The 24414-nt window shown below is 34.9% G+C and overlaps 2 protein-coding genes across 5 annotated transcripts in view; one reads left to right on the top strand and one right to left on the bottom strand.

Moving 5' to 3' along the window:
* Nucleotides 1-24414, top strand: part of LOC132701094 (protein Peter pan) — a 41399-nt gene that overhangs the window by 10251 nt on the left and 6734 nt on the right. Inside the window, exon 5 of one of the 2 annotated variants that reach the window (XM_060668775.1) lies at nucleotides 666-7733. The exons of the other annotated variant lie outside the window; for it this stretch is intronic. Coding sequence (XP_060524758.1) covers nucleotides 666-685 — 20 coding nt within the window. The 3' untranslated portion in view covers nucleotides 686-7733. Of the gene's footprint in view, nucleotides 1-665; nucleotides 7734-24414 lie in introns of those variants that run through there. 2 annotated transcript variants of the gene reach the window in all.
* The window catches only part of LOC132701093 (semaphorin-2A), an 836804-nt gene that overhangs the window by 6268 nt on the left and 806122 nt on the right, over nucleotides 1-24414 (bottom strand). For all 3 annotated transcript variants that reach the window (XM_060668770.1, XM_060668769.1, XM_060668772.1), the window contains 2 exons: nucleotides 10871-11015; nucleotides 10665-10790 (listed from right to left, as the gene is read on the bottom strand). In XM_060668770.1, the coding sequence (XP_060524753.1) occupies nucleotides 10665-10790; nucleotides 10871-11015 (271 nt within the window). The remainder of the gene's footprint in view (nucleotides 1-10664; nucleotides 10791-10870; nucleotides 11016-24414) is intronic.

A 24414-nucleotide genomic window follows, 5' to 3' on the forward strand; every position in this document is an offset into this window, starting at 1 on the left:
CCCGGACATTTCGGGATTTTACCTAAGAAAAACGCTGAGAAACAAGGCTTCTAAAAAGTACTCAACGTCTTTCTTTTCGTTTACATTGTTTCGAACTGGCGTCATCTTTCGAACGCGTGAAACTATTCATACATATGACGATCTTGCGAAACGACGAAAAATAACTATCGCAGAATTTTAGCGCCATTCGTACCCGTAAAGTGCAAAAAATTCACATCGGAACGTAGTTGTAGTGATCAAAGACGGCTCGAAAAAACTTTGGACCTGACGGAAATAAAAAGAGCCCCATTTTAATTATCTCACCGACTTCGCACACCGCTTTGTTCCGTGGCGCTATTTCTTTTTTCAGACGAAATGACGTGTGTGTGTGTGTGTGTGTGTGAGAGAGGGAAAGAGAGAGACAGAGCGTTTGTTCAGAGGCACTACTCAGCACTAGAAGTGCGAATTTTCCTTTAAATAGGATTTTTGATGCACAGTCCTTTGTCTGTGGCGTAGCGAGAGATTTTTGGGCCCATCTTAAGTATGCCTTATGGCCCCTAGCCAGAATATTACAAAAAAATATTTTAATATATGAATTATTTGAAATAATGGATTTCTAGGGATATATACAAACAACAACTTTTTGGTTTATTATATAAATAATTAATGAAAGTTGTAATTTTCAGGGGGCTTCACGTTTTGTTGAAAAAATATCCTTCATGAAACGTTTAGTCCCGTAGCAGACAAGTTTACTTCACTGACCGACAACTTAAACTAGGAGAGTTGTGCTGCATCTTACAGGCAGTAACGAGTTGTGTTAGCGTGTATTTACTTAAAAAGTTTCCACTGTTATTCCTTTATTTATCAATGATTCAATAGCTTAGTCTAGCAGAACAACTTTAAGAGATATTTTCGCATGATGTTATCAGTATTTATTAATTTTATGTTGATATAAATGAAAGTTAAGAAAGTACCCTCGAACATCTCTTATTGTTAGTATACGATATCAATGTTGTTCGGAATACAAATTACTGATAAAATACTCTCATAATTTGTACTTGGTCCTCAAATATAAATAACCTTGCTTCTTGTATCACCATTATGGGTTTAATACATGTTTATCATGTCCAATCCAACAAAATTCCTTTAAATACCAAAATTGTGTGTCCGAATGCTGCTTGACTTTTGATTGTCGTTTAGTATTAATCAGTTCTGCCGCTTCTTTCCTAATTCCATAATAAGATTGTCTATATCATTTAATACGTGTTGCTTTGCTCGCTGCTGAAGGCCAGTTTTCATATTTAGCAATAATTTTTAATACCGTTTTTAATGAGTTTGAACTTGGTTAGAAATCACTATTCAATTGTCTTCCAGCAATTTGTCGACACATGAACATAATATAACTTTGCGTTTAGAGGTTATATTATTATAAATATTTTCTTTGAAAAACTTAAAAATTAAAGAACAGTTTCGTTTAGAATTATTAATTATGTCTAATTCCTAACTCTGACAAACAAGTATCAGTAAACAAAGTTATTTTTTAATATTAAGTTAGCAGCATATCAAGATTAGTCTATGAAATCCGTTACTTTGAAACAAGTTTCGGTTTTCTCTTATTTTTGACATGCGTACAAGAACGATTTGCAAATTGTTAGAAATAAGTTCGTGATTTGATCTGGCAACAAATCTTAAGTGTCTGTGCAATCGAGGGTCGGCAAATTTGTCACTTCGGAGCAGGGTCGTTTTCAACTTATTTCCATATAGAGAAGAATCAAAAAGAGGAGAGGTTAATTTCGCGGCACTAATAAAGCTATAAATTATCAAATTGGACGGGCCCGATTGAGGTATTAAGGTTGGATGTGAGACCGAGCTATCGATTTGCGGCCAAAACTTAAATAGGATCCGGGCGAACTAAGTAATTTGAAAGATTAGTACAGGATTAGATACGTGAAAGGTATATTAAACGTCCCGTTGGATCGGAGGCTTAGTCTTAAGAGCATTACGTAGACGTAAGAGGGGCCTCAGAACGTGGACGTTTTTAATGATGGATAGTAGACGCGCCACTGACACTTTTAATCATATTAATATACCTAGTTTAATGTCATGGGCGCGAGGGTGTGAATCTTTTGCATCGTGGCGTGCGGATTATAATGTAATTACGCTCGGTGTGTTGTGGAAAAGCGGACGATCTACGTCGACGATGCAAACTCGACGTCGATGTTGTTTAAAGGGTTCAAAATAAATCGCTATTTGCATAGTTCCTAACCAGGTTTGTCCCAGAGCTTTAAAATAAAATGCCAAGATTCAGCCATAAAATGGGATTTTCGATAAAAACATATTGTTACGTGTCATATGCAACAAGTTTGATAAAGGCCATTTTCTTGTATTTAACAGACCATTGGTGAACCAATAAATATGTAAAAAAAAAGAAATACAACTCTTTAATTTGACCGTCATGATATATGTAAAAAATATATAAGAAAAACAAAAAATGATAAAAGATGATAAAAAAACACAGTATTTAAGTATATTTTGAACAGAAACTAATAATCGAATTTTAAATCTCACTTTCTCAAAAATTCAAAAGAAGTCGAACTCTTTTTTGCTTTGAACGGATAATAAGGAAAGCTATAAAATTGTAATATGGTTAATTTGGCAAATTGTTGGAAAACTGTGGGGTAATTACATTCCCCGACTAACCAAAACAGAAGCTTGGTGACCAAGAGTATCAATCAACAGGAATTATTCATTTCGAAGGGGGTTCAGATTTTTCCAAGCAATTTTTGTTTGTTGCGGAGGAACTAAATGTGTCTATTTTATTGTCTCCTTTCCTCGTATTACTAAAACACTGCAAAAAGTATGTTTTTTAAAGTAGTTTAATCTTCGTTGCGATAAAAAAGGCTTACAAAAATTAAATTTTAATTTAATATGCCCCAACTTTCACAGGTGTTAATATAACTCGGTACTTTAACTAAAGAATCCTTTTAATGTGATGAAAATTTGAGGATGCTTGCCAAGAAAGGTGAAATGCGGGTTTCATTTGGCCATTACAATTTAAGAGGCCCTAAAACAACTTTATGAATGAAGTCACAAAAAGTGACTTCAAATTTTAATAGACAGGTCAGGATTTTAAATGTCCTTACGTTATGCGGTGAGGAAATATTTTAATATATATTGTTTTAATATCGCAGCGAATGGTTCGAGTTTCTCTAACCCTTTTAAAAGTAAGTATGTTTTACTACAATCTTTTGGTTGCTAACTTCTACGTTTTCTATAACTTTCACTTCCCCTCATTCACAACAACGTTACCTTGCTTGCATATCCGAACTTTTTTACCGCTTTCTCTCTTCATCTTTCTCTTTCACTCCATTTCACCTTTCCTTCACATCTTAAGTGCTAAGGTGCTTGAGGGTACTTTAATTTCGTTGCTTTAACCATATATCCTGCTGTTTCTCTTTTAACATCTTATGCCCAGTTTTTATGATTTTATTTATTAATATATTATTATTATATTTTATTTATTATAGTTATTTATTATTTTATATCCTCTCTACCTCATGTTTCTGCTCTCCACCAGACTAGCAATGTATGGTAATTCGCTCAAAATAGAGCTTATTATCCATTCATACTTGAACGACCTATTTTATGCATATTTTTTTTATAAATATCCAGCCAGGTAGTTTTAAACATTAAGAATGAACCCGCAATAAGTATGCCTCGTAAAATGTAGGGCGTATAACGTCGTCGGATTTTATAACGGCGTAAACATCGGGCATTAATGGCTTAATTTAAGATCGATTTACATTTTTATAACTTTCCTTTATATATTCCCATGTAAAAAATCCAACTTTAACAGGCATTATCCTCCACTTCGGTTCGTAAAAATTTCGGACCCGGGCATAATATCTATGGTAATGTACCGTAAAATGAATGTAAATCGGGAAATTGTAATACGGAGGGAGACCAGGGCGGCTTTAAATATCACGCGGCACCTGTTTGATGTCTTTAATTACATCTTCACGAGATTTTTACTTCGCTTAGATGACATCCCGAATAAAAACTAATTATTGGAGTTGTATCTCAGAATTGCAAAAAAATTCACACATACTAATGACCCTGTTAGTGTGTTTAATTTTCTTATCAAAAAAAGAAATGGAAATTTATGTTGCAAGAAAGCTAGTATAAAAGCGATATAATATGCATTTCTTGTTGAATGTTTCTGTACAAACCATAAAATTTACAATATTGAATATGAATCGTGTGTTTTGTGTGGTTTGAGTTTGGTTTTATTAACTTATCAGGACGTGATCGAAACTGGGCGCCCTAAATACCAACGGAAGAAGTTTTTCTCTGGTTTTGCAAAAAAGTAGAAGAGCTCAACGATCTAACCTTTAGTAAATGTACGTATGTTTCGGTATTTTTATATTGAAGAATCTGAAAAAATAATTTGAAGTTTTCGAAAAAGATGTAAAAACTTTACAGTTCCAACTTGAATTACAAACTAATCAGTACAGCAACGCACTGGTCTCGGAGATTCTTGCTTTCTAAACAATAGCTTAATTTTTTATACTGTTAGCCACTAATATGCTGCAATTTTAGTTCTATAATAAATTAACTCCCCTTCCGAATATTTTCAATATTTACAGGTTGATTGTTATACGGGATTGATGCTTGAGAAATGAGATTACATGAGCAACACATAAAATAATGTACTGGCAGCAAATAACATATTTTAAAAAGAAAATTTCCTGGCTTGTTCTGGGCTCTGCTGGAGCTTGAGCGTCACGTGAGCTCAGGTGACGTGTCAATGGCTCACAAAATATTATCTTCTAATGTATATTACTTGAATAAAAAAAAAGTAGGACGAAAACACGACAGCGCTTTGTGGTTTAAAATAATATGAGAATGCATGGAATAAGGAATGTGATGTTCCGGTGGTAAGAAACGCAGTCCGATCGAAAACGACAACATTAACTCTGAATTAAAGTAAACTTTTGAATTAGCGCCTTTTTCTAGCGCCTCGGGTATTTCCGCTCATCAAGAGCTCGTTTAAGGGCGGACGGGATTGTTTCGGGATTATTTATCGTCGTTAATGGTACGAGGAATTAAAAGTTTAAATTGGCCGCTTCGCCAGTTTATCGGGAGCTAATGATTGTTTAAAGTTTATCGGTGTCTGGTTTTGGGTGAAACGTTAATGAAACGCCAATCTCTAAATTAAATATTTTTTTATCCGCGGACAAAAAAAAACTGTCGACGCATTTTTGGGTTTTGGTTGCCTGAAAGGACTATCCAAGAATCCAAGAATCTGGAGCCGCTAATAGTCCACGGACGTGGAAGGTATCGGGGTTAGAGGTAGGTGACCAGTAGACTGGGTTGAGTAAATTCTGGTTTAATATTATACCAAGCTGCATGCAGTGCCTAAAATATAGAAAAATGGTGAGACATATGCGAATAATCGAATGTTTTGAAATTCTTCACAATATTTTGTTATTCCATTCACAACTGAGCTGTAGTGGCACTTGAAGTGTTAGTATTGTTCCTTTTTTTTAACATTGTGCTAAAATGCATTTAATAGACCAAAGGGGAAGAGATGTGACATCTATAAGTCTTAGGCTAAACCAGTTTGTCGTAGACCAAGCTTGTTCTTCGAAGCGTTTATCCGAAATGAGTGAGACGAAACAAAACTACTTACTGAAATCAATTTTCGTGTAGGATAATTCATATTTCCGTAAAATATCTCAAACAGTAACTTACAACACCCAGAAGTCTTATCCTTCTAGTCCTTCTAACTTTACAAGCTCAATTTTAGAATCTATTCTTTTTCCACTGAAGCGACTTTCAACACATGATTCACAGTTACATATTTTCTTTGAATCTGATATTCGGTTTACCAAATACATCAATCACTTCTGTCAATTTTCTTACGGCATACTGAGGCAACTTTACCTAAGTGGTGACGCGATGAGCTCCGATGGTGCTACTCGAATACTGTTTATGGTCCAGCTTGTCTTTTTAACACCCTGAGAGACTCTGATATTTGCTATTAGCATTAGAAAATACGACAGAATTAGTTACATGTTCCGGGATCAAAAAAGACCAAAGTTAAAGTTTCTTATGGATCTGCATATTTTAAGTCTAACCAAAAGGAAAGATATTTTGGTCTTGGTTCGTCACAGAACAGCTATGTGTCCGCTAAACTACTCAACCCTTTGCTTACAAAAAATACTTTAAAAATATGTATTTGAAGCTGAAATCAATTGTCTTGTTTGACGATCCACGCTGTCTAGTGCTTTGAGATTCTTATTGAAAATCTAATCTATTGTTAATATTTTTGTAAATGTCATAATTTAGATCTTCTTTATAACTTAAAGTTGAGTTGACAAATGCCCTATGGGTGATACTTCATCTTGTCATCTTCTTGTCTTCTTTTTCAATTGTACCTGTTGAGTCTGTTCGGTTTTGTTACTTTTGATTAGTTTTTAATGCTTTCCTGTACGGATAAATCAGCTTGTCCTAGGATAAACTAGTTTGACGTGACATCGGCAGCATATATATTCACTACCCTTCAGGTATAATTTTTGACATTCTTAGCAAAAAGTGGTGTCGCTGATAGAACAATATCATAAATGTCATGATGAATGGTAAATCACAATAGCAAAAATTATGCATCGATCGTGATAAGCGGGGCAGGAGAGGGGGGGACACACAACGTGTTAGCTAAACGATATACGCGAATATTTGTTGCGAGTGACGTCACGACGCGTCCTCGCCACCCGACGCCGTGTAATCACGACACCTGAACTTTCGGGTTCCAATTCATGCGTGTAGTCATAATAATTCCGCTTTGACTGACAACGGGGGGAGATCGGAGACGGTGTTCGAACGGCATCCCGAAATACCTTTTGAGTATCCTGTTACCTATTACGGGAGCACGTACGCGCGGGAGTAATCCCCCAGCTGTGCCGTTCGCACGGGCCAGCGACGTGCGATTATAAAACGCCAACGGGGCGAAAGCGTTTAATCCGCAAAAAATTATAGGGGGATGATGATTGCGAAACTCGAGGTCGAAAACGAAGCAAATCGGGAACTGTATTGTCCTTTTGCCGTTTCACTTCGGTCTGGTGTTAATATCGCGCTAAATGTCAGAATCGGAAGCCACTAATGAAGAATACTTTGACCGATTCATGTCGCACATTGCCAATATGGGGATCGCAATCAGGTTTGCGAGGAAGCATTGGAAGTTCTTTTAAATAACTGACGAAATATAATAAGAAATGTTCAAAATCATTAATAAAATGCACTTCCCTCACTGTCAGGCAGAACGCAGTAAAGTGCTAATAATACTATTACTAAAATACCATACTACTATTAGGGCCATGATAACCTCACTTTGAAATTCAAAAGCAGGCGATTCGGGTGTTGCGAAATGCGGCAGTCTATTGTTATATGATTATTCGAAGATGACGTAAAAGATGTATGCAAAATAAACGAATATATTTGAAGAATTTTATATATTATATATATATAATATATTATTAGTATTTTTTCCGAAAGATCTTACAAAATCCTACAACTTTCATTAAGTATGTCATAAAGCTATTTTTAATACTTTGCGATTTATTTTAATTTTTCTAAGACCAATTAAACAACTTAATTTTTCAAAGAAACTTCCACATTAAAGATATTAAGCGTTCCATCAAAAAATAAACTTCACCACAACCTTCCAATACACTTGCCACTGTGGTCCTTCCTTACATTCAAAAGTTCTAAAGAAGTATAACGTCAAAACCAAATTTACCACTTGTCCAAAAATCTCTCAACATCTGCGGTCCGTCAAAGACAAAATTACATTTGAGATGCCAGGAGTTTACAGGATTCCATGCATATGCGGCAAAGGATACATTGGAGAGACCGGACGAAAAATAAAAACTATGCTCAAAGAACACGAAAGAGCCTTACGACTAAGACAAACTTATCAGCTGTTGCCAAACACGCTCATGAAACCGGGCATAAAATTTTGAAAAAAACAAACTAACTTTTTATTAGTTGGATATGACAGCAAATGATTAGCCAATAGAACTCTGTTAAGAGTAAAAAATGAACAGGACAAAGAACTTTTTCTACTCCCGTCTATAAAATACCTAATTACACACCGATCTAGCGTGCGGAAAGCGTCACCTTACCATGTCAGTTTCGTTTCCCACGGATCCGAGCCACTTCGGACATTTCCGCAATTTTATCGCACGGGTTTGGCAGCAATCGGCTGTTTTCGGAAATTTTACCGCACGGTTTGAATTTTGACGTTTGTAAATTCTGACGGTCATCTCAGTGAATGTATTCGTGTTGTTTTGCAAAAATGTTCCCAATAACTAATACACAGAAAAATGTTATGCAACATATCAGACAATTTAAATATTATGTTCTATAAGCTAAAATTAAAAAAATGGTCTAGACAGTAAGTAGAGTGACGTTTATCGAAATTTTACTTACCTTTTGTATGAACTTCAGTGGTTTTTACAGTCTTTATAATAATATCTTGCCAAGACGAATTGTACGATTTTTAAATATTCACGCCTCATCAGTACAAAGAAAATAAAACTGAAGATTAGGACCTGCTTTTTCTTGCTTGTACGAATTTAAAAATTTCATCCTCTTAAAAGCTCTATCCTTGCATTATTTTTCTTCCAATTACAGTCTTTTTCTTTAATTATACTACTTAATGATCAATTGTAAAAGTTAAAAATCAGAACTTGGTGTTGGGATTAACTAACTGATGCTTAATACCATGACAGACATAAAATACTACGTCTGTCATGGTGTTCAGAATTCTATTTATTCAATTTGAAGGTCCCACAGTATATTTGCTACATTATGTGTTACGGATTATGAAACTGACTCTTTCCACCCAAAGATTAACCTAACTAACAAACAATACCACTGTAAACGTCGATCGAACCATACGCAATTTCGCCCTCTTCCTCTTTTATTCGTCACGGTTTTTTGAGACACCCTGTAAACTTTAAAATAATTTTAAATTGTGCATCTTAACAATCTTTACAAGTTTTGTATTTACCGCTGGCAATGATATATATTAGTTGTCTGGTAATATTTATTTGAATAGTTTCTCCTATTCATCGATTTGTCGTAAATGTAAATATTTCTTAATGTGGCAGGAAATCTACGGATAAAGTAAGACTTAATGAAGTCCAACCAGGTACTTTAAACAACACGGTGCTCCTAGACAAATATCGGAAACGTCTTACGCATTTTGCAAAAGACCCGTCTTAATTGCTTATACGAAAATAGCTAATGCCGCCGATGAACATTCTTGCGTGATCGGATCAAATTTCAGGAGTGATCTTCAAGAATTCCCAAAAATAAACGTCCGGAGAGTGGCCTGAGGGAAAAGTGCCAAAGGACGAATATTTCGAACGAAGGGTCACATAGGACGAAACGAGGCATTTTTCTCAAATTGGACGCCGTCTCACTAACTATTTCATAATATGCGGGATATATGATTACACGTCACGTAGGCTCGAAGACGTCATAAATTCGTCGACTCGCGGGCGAGAAATATCTCGTTCCGGACGGAATATGAAAGTCCGGAGTTTCGGCGGATATTAACTTACGTCCTTTTAGTCAAATAACTCGACATGTGTGCGCCGTCTGAAGTTGGACAATTTAGAATTGCCGTCTCGATTCACTTGGAGAAACAGAACGATTGTCTTTTGATAATTTACGAATGATAAAAAACGAAAAAATGTATAACGAAGTTGCATCGCAAAAATAAACCCCATTTCTACGTTTTAACACCCTTAGTCTTGTAAAATATTCTACTACTCTAATACCTCATTTGGATGGCAGATTCTGATTTAGATTTTGAGAGTTAGAACTTAGCCTTTCATGGCGACTATTGTGACTCCGTTTATAGTTATATAGTTTTATCTAGATTCGTCTCTCTGATTAGAGTCCACAGCTTCGATGTCGTGGCTCCTTGGTGTAGCTTGTTGCCTCTGGTTTGGTTACGCCCAACAAAAGATAGGTGGCACATTGGCATTACACATGTGCGACTGGTTCACCCTTCTCGGCAAGATCTGCAATCAGTGTTCTCTTCCACCCTCATTAGGCTTGGATGTCCCTTCAGCCGGGAGTGACCGTCAATACCATTACTCTTACAGTCTTCCCTTTTCAAGGATCTACTGTAAATTTGGCTAACGGACTTCCGAAGAAATCTTTGGCCTGCCTTTATTGTGGATTGTCCCACTACCATTGCCGGGGATTCATTTCCCATTTATATTTTGATTTTTGAAAGGGTTGTGGTTCGGTCACCCTTTAGGAAATAGATTCCAGGTAATTGCCATCAATTCATCATACCTCTGTGTTATTTCCTTACATTAAGGTGACTAAAATGATTGGCTGGAGGGTATTATTATTTTCGTGACTTTATGGCAGCATTTTCGCTGAGGTTTACTAACTAATCCAATTTATCTTTACAAACGTCTAATATGGAGGTACTGACAAAAAAAGCAAAAGTTTCTCTCCATTGGAAAAAATTCTGCTAAGAAATTTTCGTCTCGTTTCCAAACTGAAGATGTTAACGCAGTAAATAAAACCAAGTATATCGCAGACAAAGTTCTATGCGAATATTCTAACATAAACAAAGCAAAATAACGGTTTGTACTTACTGTCCAGCCACTTGGAATCGTATTTCAAAGTCCTCTTGAAGCTGTATTCTTTTCTGCCTGTAGTTAAATTATGCAAGTCAGTACGGAAGATTACCGTATCGGCTTTCGTGAACTCGGCATTGGTTCCTGAAAAATTGAAGCCGAAGTTAGACCCACAAAAAATACGAATACCGGTCACTAACATAGTTTTACGTGTCTAAATTTACCTGAGTATAGTCCGGGTAGATCTCCCGGATTGCCCCGTTCTACCCATACCGCGGTAGAGTTGTCCGCGGGGTCATATGGACACTTGGCGATCCCCATACCGATACCCGGGACGAAGGTGTTGCGACTCAAGTGAGTCAAATTTGCCTGGAATTGAAAATATTTCGATAAGTATATGGATATTGTATATTGCTTCACCAAATATTCGTTCGTTCATTGTATTGCACAGAAAGGAAGTAACATGGAACTGGACTAGGAATTGAAATTAAAAATTCCTATTTTTGTTTTAACTAATGTTTACCAAGGGTATGAAAAATATATTAACGGAAAACGTTACCAAAAGAAAAGCTTTAATTTGCTGAATTATCTTCAGTCATTTGTATTCTGACCGATACACAAATTTACACCTCCTTCTCATCTCATGTTAATATAGTTCAAATTCGGAGTGGTAAATAGTAAAATCTTATTTAAAAACTGATGTAAAAATTTAATTCTTGTCATCAATGAAATTTTAAAATTTAAAGAACTTTATATTTAAAGAAGGCATTTTTAATGTAATAATTATTACACTCGCATTGTAATTCATTGTCTCAAAAGCCTGGTCTATGTGAAACTTCAACATTTTTTTAAAATTTATTTAATTTTGTCACATTTTAATTTTGCTGACGTAAATTGTGGCCAATTTCTAGGTTCTATTGCCATTAAAAGGAAGGAAGGAAGAAAGTCCAGTGTACGGCTGATGTACGGGATACGCGGTAGTAAGAAGTTTCCCATAGACATAGCCTTTCTATGGTTCAGCGGCATTATCTGCATTCAGTTTCTCTATTTCATGAGACAATTAAATTGCAATGCCACCCTATTTTCATGAATAATTTAACGTATCATATGGATGTTAATGAGATAAATATGCTTCGATAACATTTCTTAACTGTACCTAAGCTCTAGGCGATCGAATGTTTTCGCCATCGTATTTTAAAGTTTTGTTAGTTCTGATGGCACTGTATGGCACTTCTGGCAAAAATGTAATAAAAACACTCATTTATAGAAAAGCATAATAAGATGTACTTCTTCAATCACTCGCTTTGCTAGACTGGTTGTCCATATGTCCATTAGTTCATCTAAAAAACACAAATTTTGATCAATAAGTGTTATTCGTAGTATTTTCCTTAAAAACATAACATCTTCTTCTTCCCTTTTGTTCGTATTTCTCGTTTCCTTTTATTCTCCCTATTTATGATTCTTGTCTCTCAATTTCCTGTTTGCTTCTGCCTATCTACAGAAGTCAATACATTTTTGGACTTATTTATTAAAGTTGAGAGAGTAACGTTAATTTTTGAAGCTAGTTGGCTTCAATGGCACCTTTCCTTCGAAGTAAGCTGCGTTAAAGCCCGTTATAACTTCTGCATTTCGTTGCATAAATTATTACATTAAGTAATTATAATCTAATTTAATTTTTACTTTTGAATGAAAAATTAGAAGTCTTTTAAAGGATTTTTTGACCATATTGAAAACAGTCCAGTTGTATGGTAGAAACCAAATACATTTTTTATTTTATTAACGAAATGGGGTTTTGCTTGTATCACATGTCACAAATATTATTTTTCTACTCCCGTAAAATAAATAATTATACATCGATCTAGTGTGCGGGAAGCGTCACTTTACACGTCAGTTTCGTTTCCCACGGATCCGAGCCACTTCGGACATTTCCGGGATCTTACCGCACGGGTTTGGGAGCAATCGGATGTCTTCGAAGATATTTTCCACGCCTTGAATTTTGACGTTTGCCACTTCTGACGGTCGTGTTGTTTTGCAAAAATATAACAAAAACTAAAGGTCGCGCAACACGTTTGGTGAACTTTTTAAATCACATGTTTATTAAGCACCTTGCCAAATAAATTCGTGACAAATGTCGTTTACGACAATTGTTGCATGGTAGACTAAGAGAATATTGATACGCGAATTAAAAATTGTGTCAGCTAGTCAGTATCTCACTGCTATAAAAAACAATATAGTTTCTTTTTTTATTATTTAACATTCAACATTAACCACACAGAAATTCGCCCATATTTTTATGAAATTCATCGCGTGTGTGAACCGGAGTTGAGCGGCCAAAAATTTAATTTAATTTCGGCCTAATCGTGCCCTCGAGTCGGACCATAATAAAAATTTTCAATTTTCCTTTTTTCAATCTCGCGAACGTTAAAATCCACAAATCGCGGTTATTTGCCGTTTTCAGCGTTTACGGCAAATTTTGCTATTTAGCTGCGAATTCGGACGATAAAAATTTATCTAATTTGCAGATTTCGGGTGCGTGATTAAAGTTATTCGAAACGGGACGATAGTTCTGTTTACGACGCGAGCGGGACTCGCGATAACGTCAAACGAAAACCGCAAACCACCAGGGATTCAATGATCCGCGAACGCGACAAAAACCTCAGTCCTTAAGGATTGAGGGGAGAAAATTCGTTGATTAGGTTCAAATTTTAAAATAAAATCGCGTAAACGTGCGGTTTTTTCTCTACCTGACCAAGCCTCTGCCTAAAGTTATATAGGATGTTCGGAAATTAAGTTAATGGTAAAATAATGGTAGTAAATTATGTAACAAAAATTCGAAATCGTAATATTTTACGAGTTGTAGCTTGTCAAAATGCATTTTTTCAAATTTTATTTTTAATGCAGTAGACTTAATTCTCAATGTAATAAGCTGTTATGTTACGCACAGCCCTGATTTAGCAAGTCATCATTACAAAATAAAAGTGGTTCAGAAATCTGTCACTAGAGGGCACTTTACCTAAAACATTTTTTTTATTTTCCCTGTATTTTATTTATTTAGACTGATTTTGCAACATAGAACAGATTACGTTAAGTAGAATCACAAATCCTTTAAAATCATTACTCTTGTTTTAAGTCGATAAGTGTTATCGTTTAGCCACAAATCGATTTTCTTATTCTAGGCCCGAATACCCCGCACTTCTAATTTACAGAAAGATGATACTGGATATCGCGATATACATTTCTGTTAGGGGAAAGCAAGTGGAAATGCAGGCCAGCATTATTAACCTGCAGGCGACGTGCAATAAATTTTTCAAAACAGTATGCTACAAATTAAAAAAGTGAAAAAATGGCATAAGTCAATGTAATGACATGCGTAATTTAAGTAACATAAATACATTTATCATTTTCGAAAATAAAAAAATTATTCATAATAATCGCTAATTATAATTCATTTTCAAAATGCCCACCGTTCATTTCTAAACATTCTTATACATTTGCTGAAATCTTGAAGTTTAGCCAGCCGCAACATTTCATGCTTTGAATCATGAACTTTTGTGCGCCAAGTTATAAATTTATGGTTGTGATCAAACTTCTGTTTCAATGTTCTGTCGAATCATTTCCAGAAAGTAGTGTTGAATACCAGTGAATCTGAGATTTGCAGCAGAAACTGCCTCAGGGATCAATTTTAAGTCCTGCCGATTTGCTTGGGCTACAAATCACTACTAAAGTTCAAGCGTTTGCAGATGACATTCAGTCAGTCCATTAATTTAATGTTAACCATATTGACCAAGCCTGCAACGATTTATATAAAATATCGGATTATGCGGCTCAAAATAATATAAAACTAAATTCCGGTAAAAAAAGTTCCTGGCTTAATAGCTGAAAATTATTTACATTTCAGAGCACACATATTGTGGCTATTGTAAAAAGCGTCTTTTGCACTTAGACTTCCATACAGAAATCTCAGTAAAAAAACCTTAAAATTTCGTTTAAATTAAGTCAGTCTTTAGTTATGTTGTAATAAACTTCAATGACGCCAAAACGCCTGCTGTGGATTTGTTTATAGGTTAAGAAAACTCCTTCCAGAATTATAAGATTTTATCTAGGTTCGTCTCTCTCATTAGACACCTTTCCGGTGTAGGTGCGGAGCAGATTAAAATGCACCCTCTCTCCTATATGCCTAAATTGACAAAACATGTCTTTCTCTTGGAATTGAGCGTGTTCTTCCTACTATACTTAGATCTAACAGCCATTGTCACTTTTTTTGTCCCGGCATATCTGTCAACTGTTGATGTTGTTTTTTCCACCTACTAGATAACGAGTTGCGATAGTTATCCCCTTTTTACCTGCCCATCGTTGTGACCATTAAGATAGCGACTCTCTCTAGGTTAGTCTAGATTGGACTTCACAGCTTCGTACTGTTGGTTCTGACCTCATTAGGCATAGATGCTTCTGGGCTTATTCTGGTCGCCATCATAAAGGGGGCATTATTCTGCTGAATCATAGATAATGTATCCTTGACTGCCTTTCATTACCCCTTTTTAACATTAACAGCTTATATTATACCACTACTAAATAAGGCAATTGATGATGAAGTGCCGACTTTTGTGAAATGAACTATGGTGCAATAAATGTCTGTCATCTGAGTACTGTTTACAAACAACTCAAATTTATTTTGTCAGTACCATTGATAAATGAGTCAGTACCGTGGAAGGAAAAATTTGATTTTTTTTCTCGTTCTTGAAGTCGTAGTAAAATCCTTTTATTTTTACAGTAAAATAGATAAATAATATGCATATATTTTTTAAAAAAGTATAGTTTTAAAATCTTGGGAACTCTAAGTAAAAAAGTAACATTTAGAACGCTGGACAATAAAGATGTCGTTATTACACACATAAAAATAGCAGAAATAAGAAAAAAGTGCGTATGGTTTGACATTTACTCTCGGTTTACTGAGACATATCTCAAAGTAGGCGGCAACATAATTCCTAAGCAGCACGCGGAAGGTCTTTTTAGCAATTGCATAATTAATCGTGTCAAAGTTTAGAAACAACGCCATTTTATGTAAATATTTGCCGTTCGGATGTAGCTGAAATTAAAATTTCTCCAATTGAAATACTAAAAAGCCTTTAGCTCGTATTATTAAACGGCAAACAGGGGCCCAATTATTATTGTGTACTTAAATAATATTCAGACGGTTCGAAATTCCAGAGTATAATAAACGGGGTATTGTCCGCTATACCAGCGTAAATAGTTGTTTGTCTGAAGAACGGATTTGAACAACGAATACAAAGCCAAAGACGCAAGCGGAATATTGTTTAAATTAGAAACTGACGATTTGTTGATTGGAGGGGGCTTTTACTTTGCTACCCCAAAATTCTCCAATTGTTCACGTAAATTCCTAAACGATAAAAAATTTCGGCTATTGATGGCATAAAATTCTCCTTATTTCTCCAAGCATTTCCCAAAATTTCCACGGACGATTACTTTTATCTGCGTATGTGTGTTTTTTTTTGTTTAAGTCCTCTTGTGATCGTTGAAGAACCCACGGCGTGCATGTTTTTTAATTCTCGCTTTGGAGGATAGCATGTAAGTTTCCTTCGGCTCATTCCGATTTAGGAGGTTGCATTTATCAAATTTTTATACAAGCGTTGACGATAGAAACATCAAATGCGTAGAGAGTTTATACCGGCAAAGCATCGCATTAGAGAATATTGAAATAACAATTGGCTTCCAATAAGGACGTATTCTTCCTACACTATTACTCAAAAGTCACACTTGATGAAACCTTTGAAGAATAAGATATGGGAGTAAAAGAGAAATGGTGTACATATATGTAATATCTAATCTCAAAAAAATTTAAAATCGACTAAGCTGTGTAGGTGAATTTGGATTACAAAGCAAAAAAACAATGGAAAATTTAACAATTGGTGAACAACATGGTGAAAAGGCGGAATCTCAACCTAGACAACAATAATTTATACTAAACCGTATCGATAATCCTTAAGAAAAACAACGTTGTTTTATAATTACCGAATGTTACTCTCAGATAACAACTGATTCCTGAGTCTCTTTTTAAAAGTTTTATTGTAAAGACTAGGAGTCGCATAAGAAAATAGCCGCCTGTTTCTTAGAGAGTCTCAGCCGGTCTTAGAAACAGAAAGAAAAAGAACATGATTTAGACGCATTAAGACTAAGATTATTTTTTGTTTAGCAGATTGACTTTCCGAAAAGTGATATAACAAATAAATATGATTATCACCAGCAGGTGTCGATGTATGTGTCGAAGTCAGATGCAAAATAGTAGGGGTCCAAGTATGGAGCCCCGAGGAATTCCCTGTAGTATATGCAGTATATGAGGACCTTTTGCTGCCGATGTCTCAAATAATCTCCAATCAAACCAACGGAAGATGGGTGAAAAATGGTGTCAAAAAGTTTACTATAGTTAAGCAGAATTAAACTAGTCACTTCCCTACTGCCCACAGCGCACAGTAAAACATCCACGATTGCAGTCAGTGCCGTTGTAGTTCGGTCTAAAGCCAAACTGAGCACGCGAAATTATATTATTTTGAAGGACATAATCAGAGATTTGTTCCTTTATAGTGGGAAAATTCTTTTGGACTAGAAACTTTCGGCAAAAGTCGAACAATGGCTAACTGCCATGCTTTTGGGAGTTTTAAATATTATCTGACCAATATCAACATTTGCAGGGAGACATAATCCGAACCAACGGCATTTCTCTTTAATGAATTTAATATCTCTGTAACAGTTCTCTTGGTAACTGTTTTAAATTTGAAATTTAGAGTTTGAGAGATTTTTGTGCTGAGAATTTTTGATTATGTTGGGGGTACTCATGAAATAACTGTTATGTCTAACAACGACAAAGAATGCATAAAGAAAAACAAGTACTTACCACAATAAAAAAGAGAAAAACTGTATATGCTCAGTTCATTCTGGAGGGCGGAATTGATGGACGAAAAGGAACGCAGAGCAAACAAATGTCATAGGCTCGAAATATTCGACAGAAGCATATCGACGAAGTACTTACCACAATTAATAAGAGAAAAACTGATTCTCTATAGTTTATTCTGGAAGGCCAAATTGATGGAAAAAAAAAGGTACAGAGAGTAAACAAATGTCATTGGCTGGAAATATTATACAATGGACAGCAATAAAATCAATTGAAGAACTAATTCACACTGCCAGAGACAAATATAAATTTGAAATATGGTTTCCAACGTTCAATAATATGGATAACCAGTTAAAGAAGAAGCATATTGACGAAGTAGGGAATGTTTTTTCTTTAGTAACTCGATTATAAAAATGGCAGAATCAAAAGGAATACGTATGCTCGTTCTCTAAACATCTATTTCATTCGAGATGCACGAATTCGTTAAAATACCGCCCGGGTCAACGACTTATGACGTTGTGAATATTAATCTTTTCGGAAAACCGTATTTCAAGGCGGTAGTAAAAACTTTTCTTTTGTAAAGCGAATTTCCCGTAAATGTGAGAGAGGGTCGTCCTTTTTGTCCGACACGACCCAGAAAAAAAAGAGACTCGGTTCCCCGGAATTTAAATGCAAGCGCTAGAAAAAAAAAACCATAATGCGATCTATTGGGATCGCATACAGAGTAGATATTTTCCTCCGTTTTCGTAACAGTTGCACAACGGGATAAACAAAAACGGATCCAGAGAGTCGTCAGCAGTTTTAAAATGCTAATAGAACGGGGACCGACGTACACTTAAAATAATGTTTTTCTGATAATACGGACGATGCATTTTTATTACGGCATTCTTATAGTGTTGACTATACAGTGTGTTTGGTGGAGGGTTAGCCGCAGTTGGCAGGCGTATAGATAAGGCCCATTGCTAAGATACTGTTGCCGTAACGATTTCAATAAATTAAAAAAAAAAACAACAAAAGGAGGAGACGTAACTAGCAGTGGATGATGAAGTTGATGACTATGATGGAGCGTTCCCCTTGAGAAAAAATATACCCAATAAAACAATCATATATTATTATTAATATCTATAATAAATACTTTTGCAAACCTTTCCCAAAATTCAACAAATGATTTCCAAATTGTCTCTTAGTTTCTTTAAGTGCGGTAAAATTTACAATGAATTCGTTTCGCTATCAACTTTATTTAATTTTAATACGAGATGTTGTTATTCAGTCTGGTAAGCTTTACCAAGATAATTAAATATTTTGGTTTTTAATAATTAACTAAATCATGTAGGCATTCTTTATTTAATTTACTCTATGGAGCACTGAATACCTGTTCATATCAGAGCAGTGACCCTCAAAGGTTATGTATCTTTTCCTAGTATTTTTCGGAATATATGAATGATCTTTTAAGAAGGTCTGCCTCTTCAGTGTTAGTAACTAAGTTTCTCCTATTTACAAATCTTCTGAATTCGTCCTGCGTCGGTTGTTGATAAATCTAACTTCTTCAGAGCGTATCTGAAACTGGCTCGAATTCTACTTTGTTTCTACCACTTTCAGTTAAGTTCTGAAGAAGTAGATAATACGTCTAATTCTATTCCTATTAATATTCTTTTCTCCAGTATTTGTAGGTGATAAACCCCCCTTGCCTTAGTACTAGGAGGTTTATTCTATACAGGGCGACTGGTTCATAAACATATAATGTTGGAAGACTCGTTATTTTAATCAAACGTGCCTTATGTGAAGTGTACCATAAAAATTTTAAAATAACTACTTGTGAATGTAAAAGTCCTTCCAAATTTTCTTTGACAAGTGCAAGTTTTCGATTTTTTTGATAAATAACGTGTAACCTATTGAGAGGATCAAATACTGCAAAAAAAGTTGCTCTAATATTTATATTATTAAGACTATATAGCGCATTTCAAAAAAACACAAAAATGTGTGTATCTCAACAACTCCTCACATCCGTATAAGACATATTTGACTGCTTGCTATGTCTCCTTCTTTTGGTGTGTTTATTCTGTTTCCAACAATTGTCTTTAATGTTCTGTTTAAAGTTTTTAAACTATAGCGTCAACAGCCGGTATTTTATGATTACCCCCACTATAGTCAAAAATTCTCTCAAACTCTAAATTTCAATTTTAAAACAGCTACCAAGAGAACTGTTATAGGGCTTCTACATTCGTTAAAGAGCAATGCTGTTCGTTCGGATTACGTCTCCCTTAAAATATTGATTTTGGTCAGATACTATTTAATAGATCATATGATACAAAATTCTTAATTCCTGTATACTTTCTAGCAAGCTCCCAAGAGCATGGAAGCTAGCTATTGTTCGACCTTTGCCGAAAGCTTCTAGTCCAAAAGAATTTTCCCACTATAAAGGAACAAATCTCTGATTATGTCCTTCAAAATAATATAATTTCGAGTGCTCAGTTTGGCTTTAGACCGAACTACAACGGCACTGACTGCAATCGTGGATGATTTACTCTGCGCTGTGGGCAGTAGGGAAGTGACTAGTTTAATTCTGCTTAACTATAGTAAACTTTTTGACACCATTTTTCACCCATCTTCCGTTGGTTTGATTGGAGATTATTTGAGACATCGGCAGCAAAAGGTCCTCATATACTGCATATACTACAGGAAGTTCCTCGAGGCTCTATACTTGGACCCTTACTATTTTCCATGTGACTTCGACACATACATCGACACCTGCTGGTGATAATCATATTTATTTGTTATATCACGTTTCGGAAAGTCAATCTGCTAAACAAAAATAATATTAGTCTTAATGCGTCTAAATCATGTTCTTTGGGCCTAAGGCCGGCCGAATCAGTTGTTATCTGAGAGTAATATTCGGTAAATATAAAACAACGCTGTTTTTCTTAAGCATTATCGATACGGTTTAGTATAAATTATTGTTGCCTAGGTTGGGATTCCGCCTTTTCACCATGTAATGCAATTGTTATATTTCTCATTGTTTTTTTGCTTTGTAATTTATGGTGAATAAAGGCCTTTGGAAAAAAACATAGAAACTTGAGGCCAATAAGCATTCTGCCTGTCTTTCCCAAAGTCTTGAAAAAAATTATGAAGGAACAAATCTCTGATTATGTCTTTCAAATTCCCTTTACAATAAATTATCAGTGGACTATCATAACTACACAATCAAAACTTTTAAAAAGATGCTGAAGAATCAGTTGTTATCTGTTATCGGTTAGGTTCTTTCTTTTTTGCTTTGTAATTGATGGCGAATAAAGACGTTAGTAATAAAAATCATAGACATAAATAACATTTTGCATAACGCATGCGTAGTGACAGGTTTAGATCATTGCATTTAAGTACCTATGCATATTTTATGAATGCATGACGTGCCATTTAAATGCTGGTTTGGAGTTCCCTCTCGCAAAATACTGTTTCAAGTTGTAGATTTTGGACTGTGAGTAAGGGAGTTTTTTTTAAATTAATACTTAATCCAAATTCACCTACACAGCTTAGTCGATTATACATTTTCTGAGATTAGATATTTGTACACCATTTCCTTTTTACTCCCATATCTTATTCTTCAAAGATCTCACCAAATATGACTTCTGAGTAATAGTGTAGAGAGAATACGTTGCCAGTATAAACTCTCTACTAAAACAAAAAGAAACACACATACGCAGATAAAAGTAATCATTTGTAGAAATTTTTCAACACATAAGGGGAATTTTATGTCATCAATAGCGTGAAGTTTTTTTCGTTTAAGAATTTACGTGGAACAATTGGAGACTTTTGGGGTAGCAAAGTAAAAGACCCCCCCAATCAACAAATCGTCAGTTTCTAATTTAAACAATATTCCGCTTGCGTCTTTGGCTTTGTATTCGATGTTCAAATCCGTTCTTCAGACAAACAACTATTTACGCTGGTATAGCGGACAATACCCCGTTTATTATACTCTGGAATTTCGACCCGTCTGAATATTATTTAAGTACACAATCATAATTGGGCTCCTGTTTGCTGTTTAATAATACGAGCTAAAGGCTTTTTAGTATTTGACTCGGAGAAATTTTACTTTCAGTTGCATCCGAACGGCGAATATTTACATAAAATAAATTTTTGAGTTCTAAAACTCTGCACTTCATGTTTGTAAACAGTACTCAGATGACGTACATTTATAAATAAATTTTCGAAATTGACATGACACTTTACTGACGTTTAGCTGATATATCGTAGGTTCTCTCTGAATGAAAAATTGTATTATATAAAAAATATATTGAAATATGTTCATGATCATCTAATTAATACAACAATTTCATTATTAGTTTATAAATTAATCACCAGTGAGAACAACACAAGGCATAAAAAAATCACAGTTAAAACAAAAACAAACACACTTTTGTGTACCCGCTGTAATAGTTCATTTCACAAGAGTCCACACTTACATCATCAATTGCCTTATTTAGTAGTGGTATAATATAAGCTGTTAAACTTCAGAAGGGCTAATTAAAGGCAGTCAAGGATACGTTGTCTATAATTCAGCAGAATAACGCCACCTTTGTGATGGCGGCCAGAATAAGCCCAGAGACGTCTAAGTCTAACGAGGCCAGAACCAACAGTACCATTATCGAAGCTGTGAAGTCCAATCTAGACTAACCTAGATACAAAAAAATTTGACTGCAAATGACATGACCTCAGTTCGGTTTTTCCAAATTCGACATCGCAATCACCTCACAGACCTGGATGCACTATATACTTAGTAACTATCATTATACATTTAATAAAATGTACTACATAAAATCGAAAATGTCATGTCCCAAACAGAACCGCCGCAATTCTGGCTACTATGCCGCGTCCCGCTGCGGGTATGGCGAATATAGAATTAAAGTTTCTACCCGCAAATTACTGGACGGGCAATAAAAACGTAAAGGTGAAATAGGAATGCGCCGCGAACGAAGAGACGCATTAATCCAGTTCTATTAAAATAAATTACTGCACTATGTTAATTACTAGTTTTGTCAACTCCAATTATTTCCTTTCGCGTGGCGGAAACTTTTTCGATTACGTGTTCTCGTGAAATGAACAAATAAACAGACCGGATTAAAGTCAAATATTAAAAAAAAACGCCATCCTTCATCTCTAATTAAAGTTTGTTCGTTTCAATAAATGGTTTAATTTGAAGCCCGAAAGCGGGAAAGACCTTTTTTCATTAAGGTTGGTGCGCAAATTTTACATGCGCTCGCATGAACGCAGCTATCTATTGGCGGGTGATAATTTTGCGCGATGGGTGGAAATTTTAGGTGCTTTTATTTCATCTAAGCACGATGTGCCCAGTCTCTTTGCTAGTATATATTAGACGCAAGACTATAATTAAAAACAAACAAAAAATGGGATTCTTTTTAGAAGTAAAAGTTTTTTACTTTAATAAGATTTTTTGTGCAACTATCTGGAGCAATATTATTGGCACAGTGCGTCGCAAACAAAATATGGATTAATTACAAAATGCTTTTAAAACATGAAATAGGTGCTTCAAAGGACAAGGAACGGGTCAAATCTTGATGCGTTTAGTTTTTAGAGAGAAATTATTATTTTGGGTCTATGGTGCTGAGAAGGAAACATGATAGCTTTTGGAATATGTTAAAGCTGGTAAAAATGCTAGAAATAGGTTCGGCTTGACGCACTCATCAATGTTTCTGGAACTGTGCTCATATTGCATTAAAATTGTTAAATAAATATTGTAACCAAAATTTCTTGTAAAATCGCTGTAGAATCGTAGAAGAGCTGCGGGAAACTAAGGGCCATTTACAATTTAGGGATTTATTAGCTACAGAAATTAAATTCTGATAAAGCGATGTTGTGGTCTTTTCCCTTCTATCCTATTGTAACGTAGTGCATCTGGTCTGCTCTTCGCAATAAAGACGAAACGAGATTACAGAAGTTATAGAATAGCTGGTTTAAGATCTTGTTATAATATAATATATAATATAATACAACGATTTCGGTTGACTTAATTTAGGTCAAAGATTCTTTCTCCGTCTATTGACATTAATTAATAAAATTTCAAAAAGCGGACAGCGAGACTACGTTTATGAAACACTTATTAAAGGATCTGATATTCAGCGTACTACACGGCATAACTCTCTATACTCTATTCCGTGGCACCATACTTCCGTCTTTCAGTTATAATGCCACAAAGAGCTTCAATTCCATTCCTGATGACATCAAGGGTTGCTCAACCGTTTTATGGTTTAGAAGGCGTCTTAAAGCTAATTTATTGTTTAATATACTTTAACAATAGTTTCGGTTTCTAGACAAAGCTTGACCTTTTCTCCTTCAAACTTATTTTACCCAATTAATACTTGGTCTTAATTTTATTATTATAACTATAATAATAATAATAATAATAATAATAATAATAATAATAATAATTATTATTATTATTATTGTGTTACTTATACTGTACTTATTTTGCATTAAAATTGTCAAATAAATATTGTTACTAAAGTATTGATTTTATTTCCCATATCATTGTTCGTCATGTTATAGTTTTGAATTAAAGTACGTAGTAGTGCAATTACAAAATTCTTGTGTTTAACCCTTTCATCGATAGCGGTATCATTTTGAAACAATCCATTCTAGAATTTATTTTGTTTCTTCTACTGCCTCACCCGCGAAATCATTCGTAATCGTACTTGCCCCACTCTTAATAAATCGTCAAAGTTTTCGTAGTTAGTTGTATCTGTTAAATAGCTGTTACGTTGATAAGACGGAGTCATCCATGGCATTATTATATATATGAGTAAATGAATGGTGGTCAGTAGGAAAAAAAAAATTTCTATTTTTGTTGAA

The sequence above is a fragment of the Cylas formicarius genome, unplaced genomic scaffold, assembly GCF_029955315.1.
Source record: "Cylas formicarius isolate icCylForm1 unplaced genomic scaffold, icCylForm1.1 PGA_scaffold_4__25_contigs__length_36172078, whole genome shotgun sequence".
Lineage (NCBI taxonomy): Eukaryota > Metazoa > Arthropoda > Insecta > Coleoptera > Brentidae > Cylas > Cylas formicarius.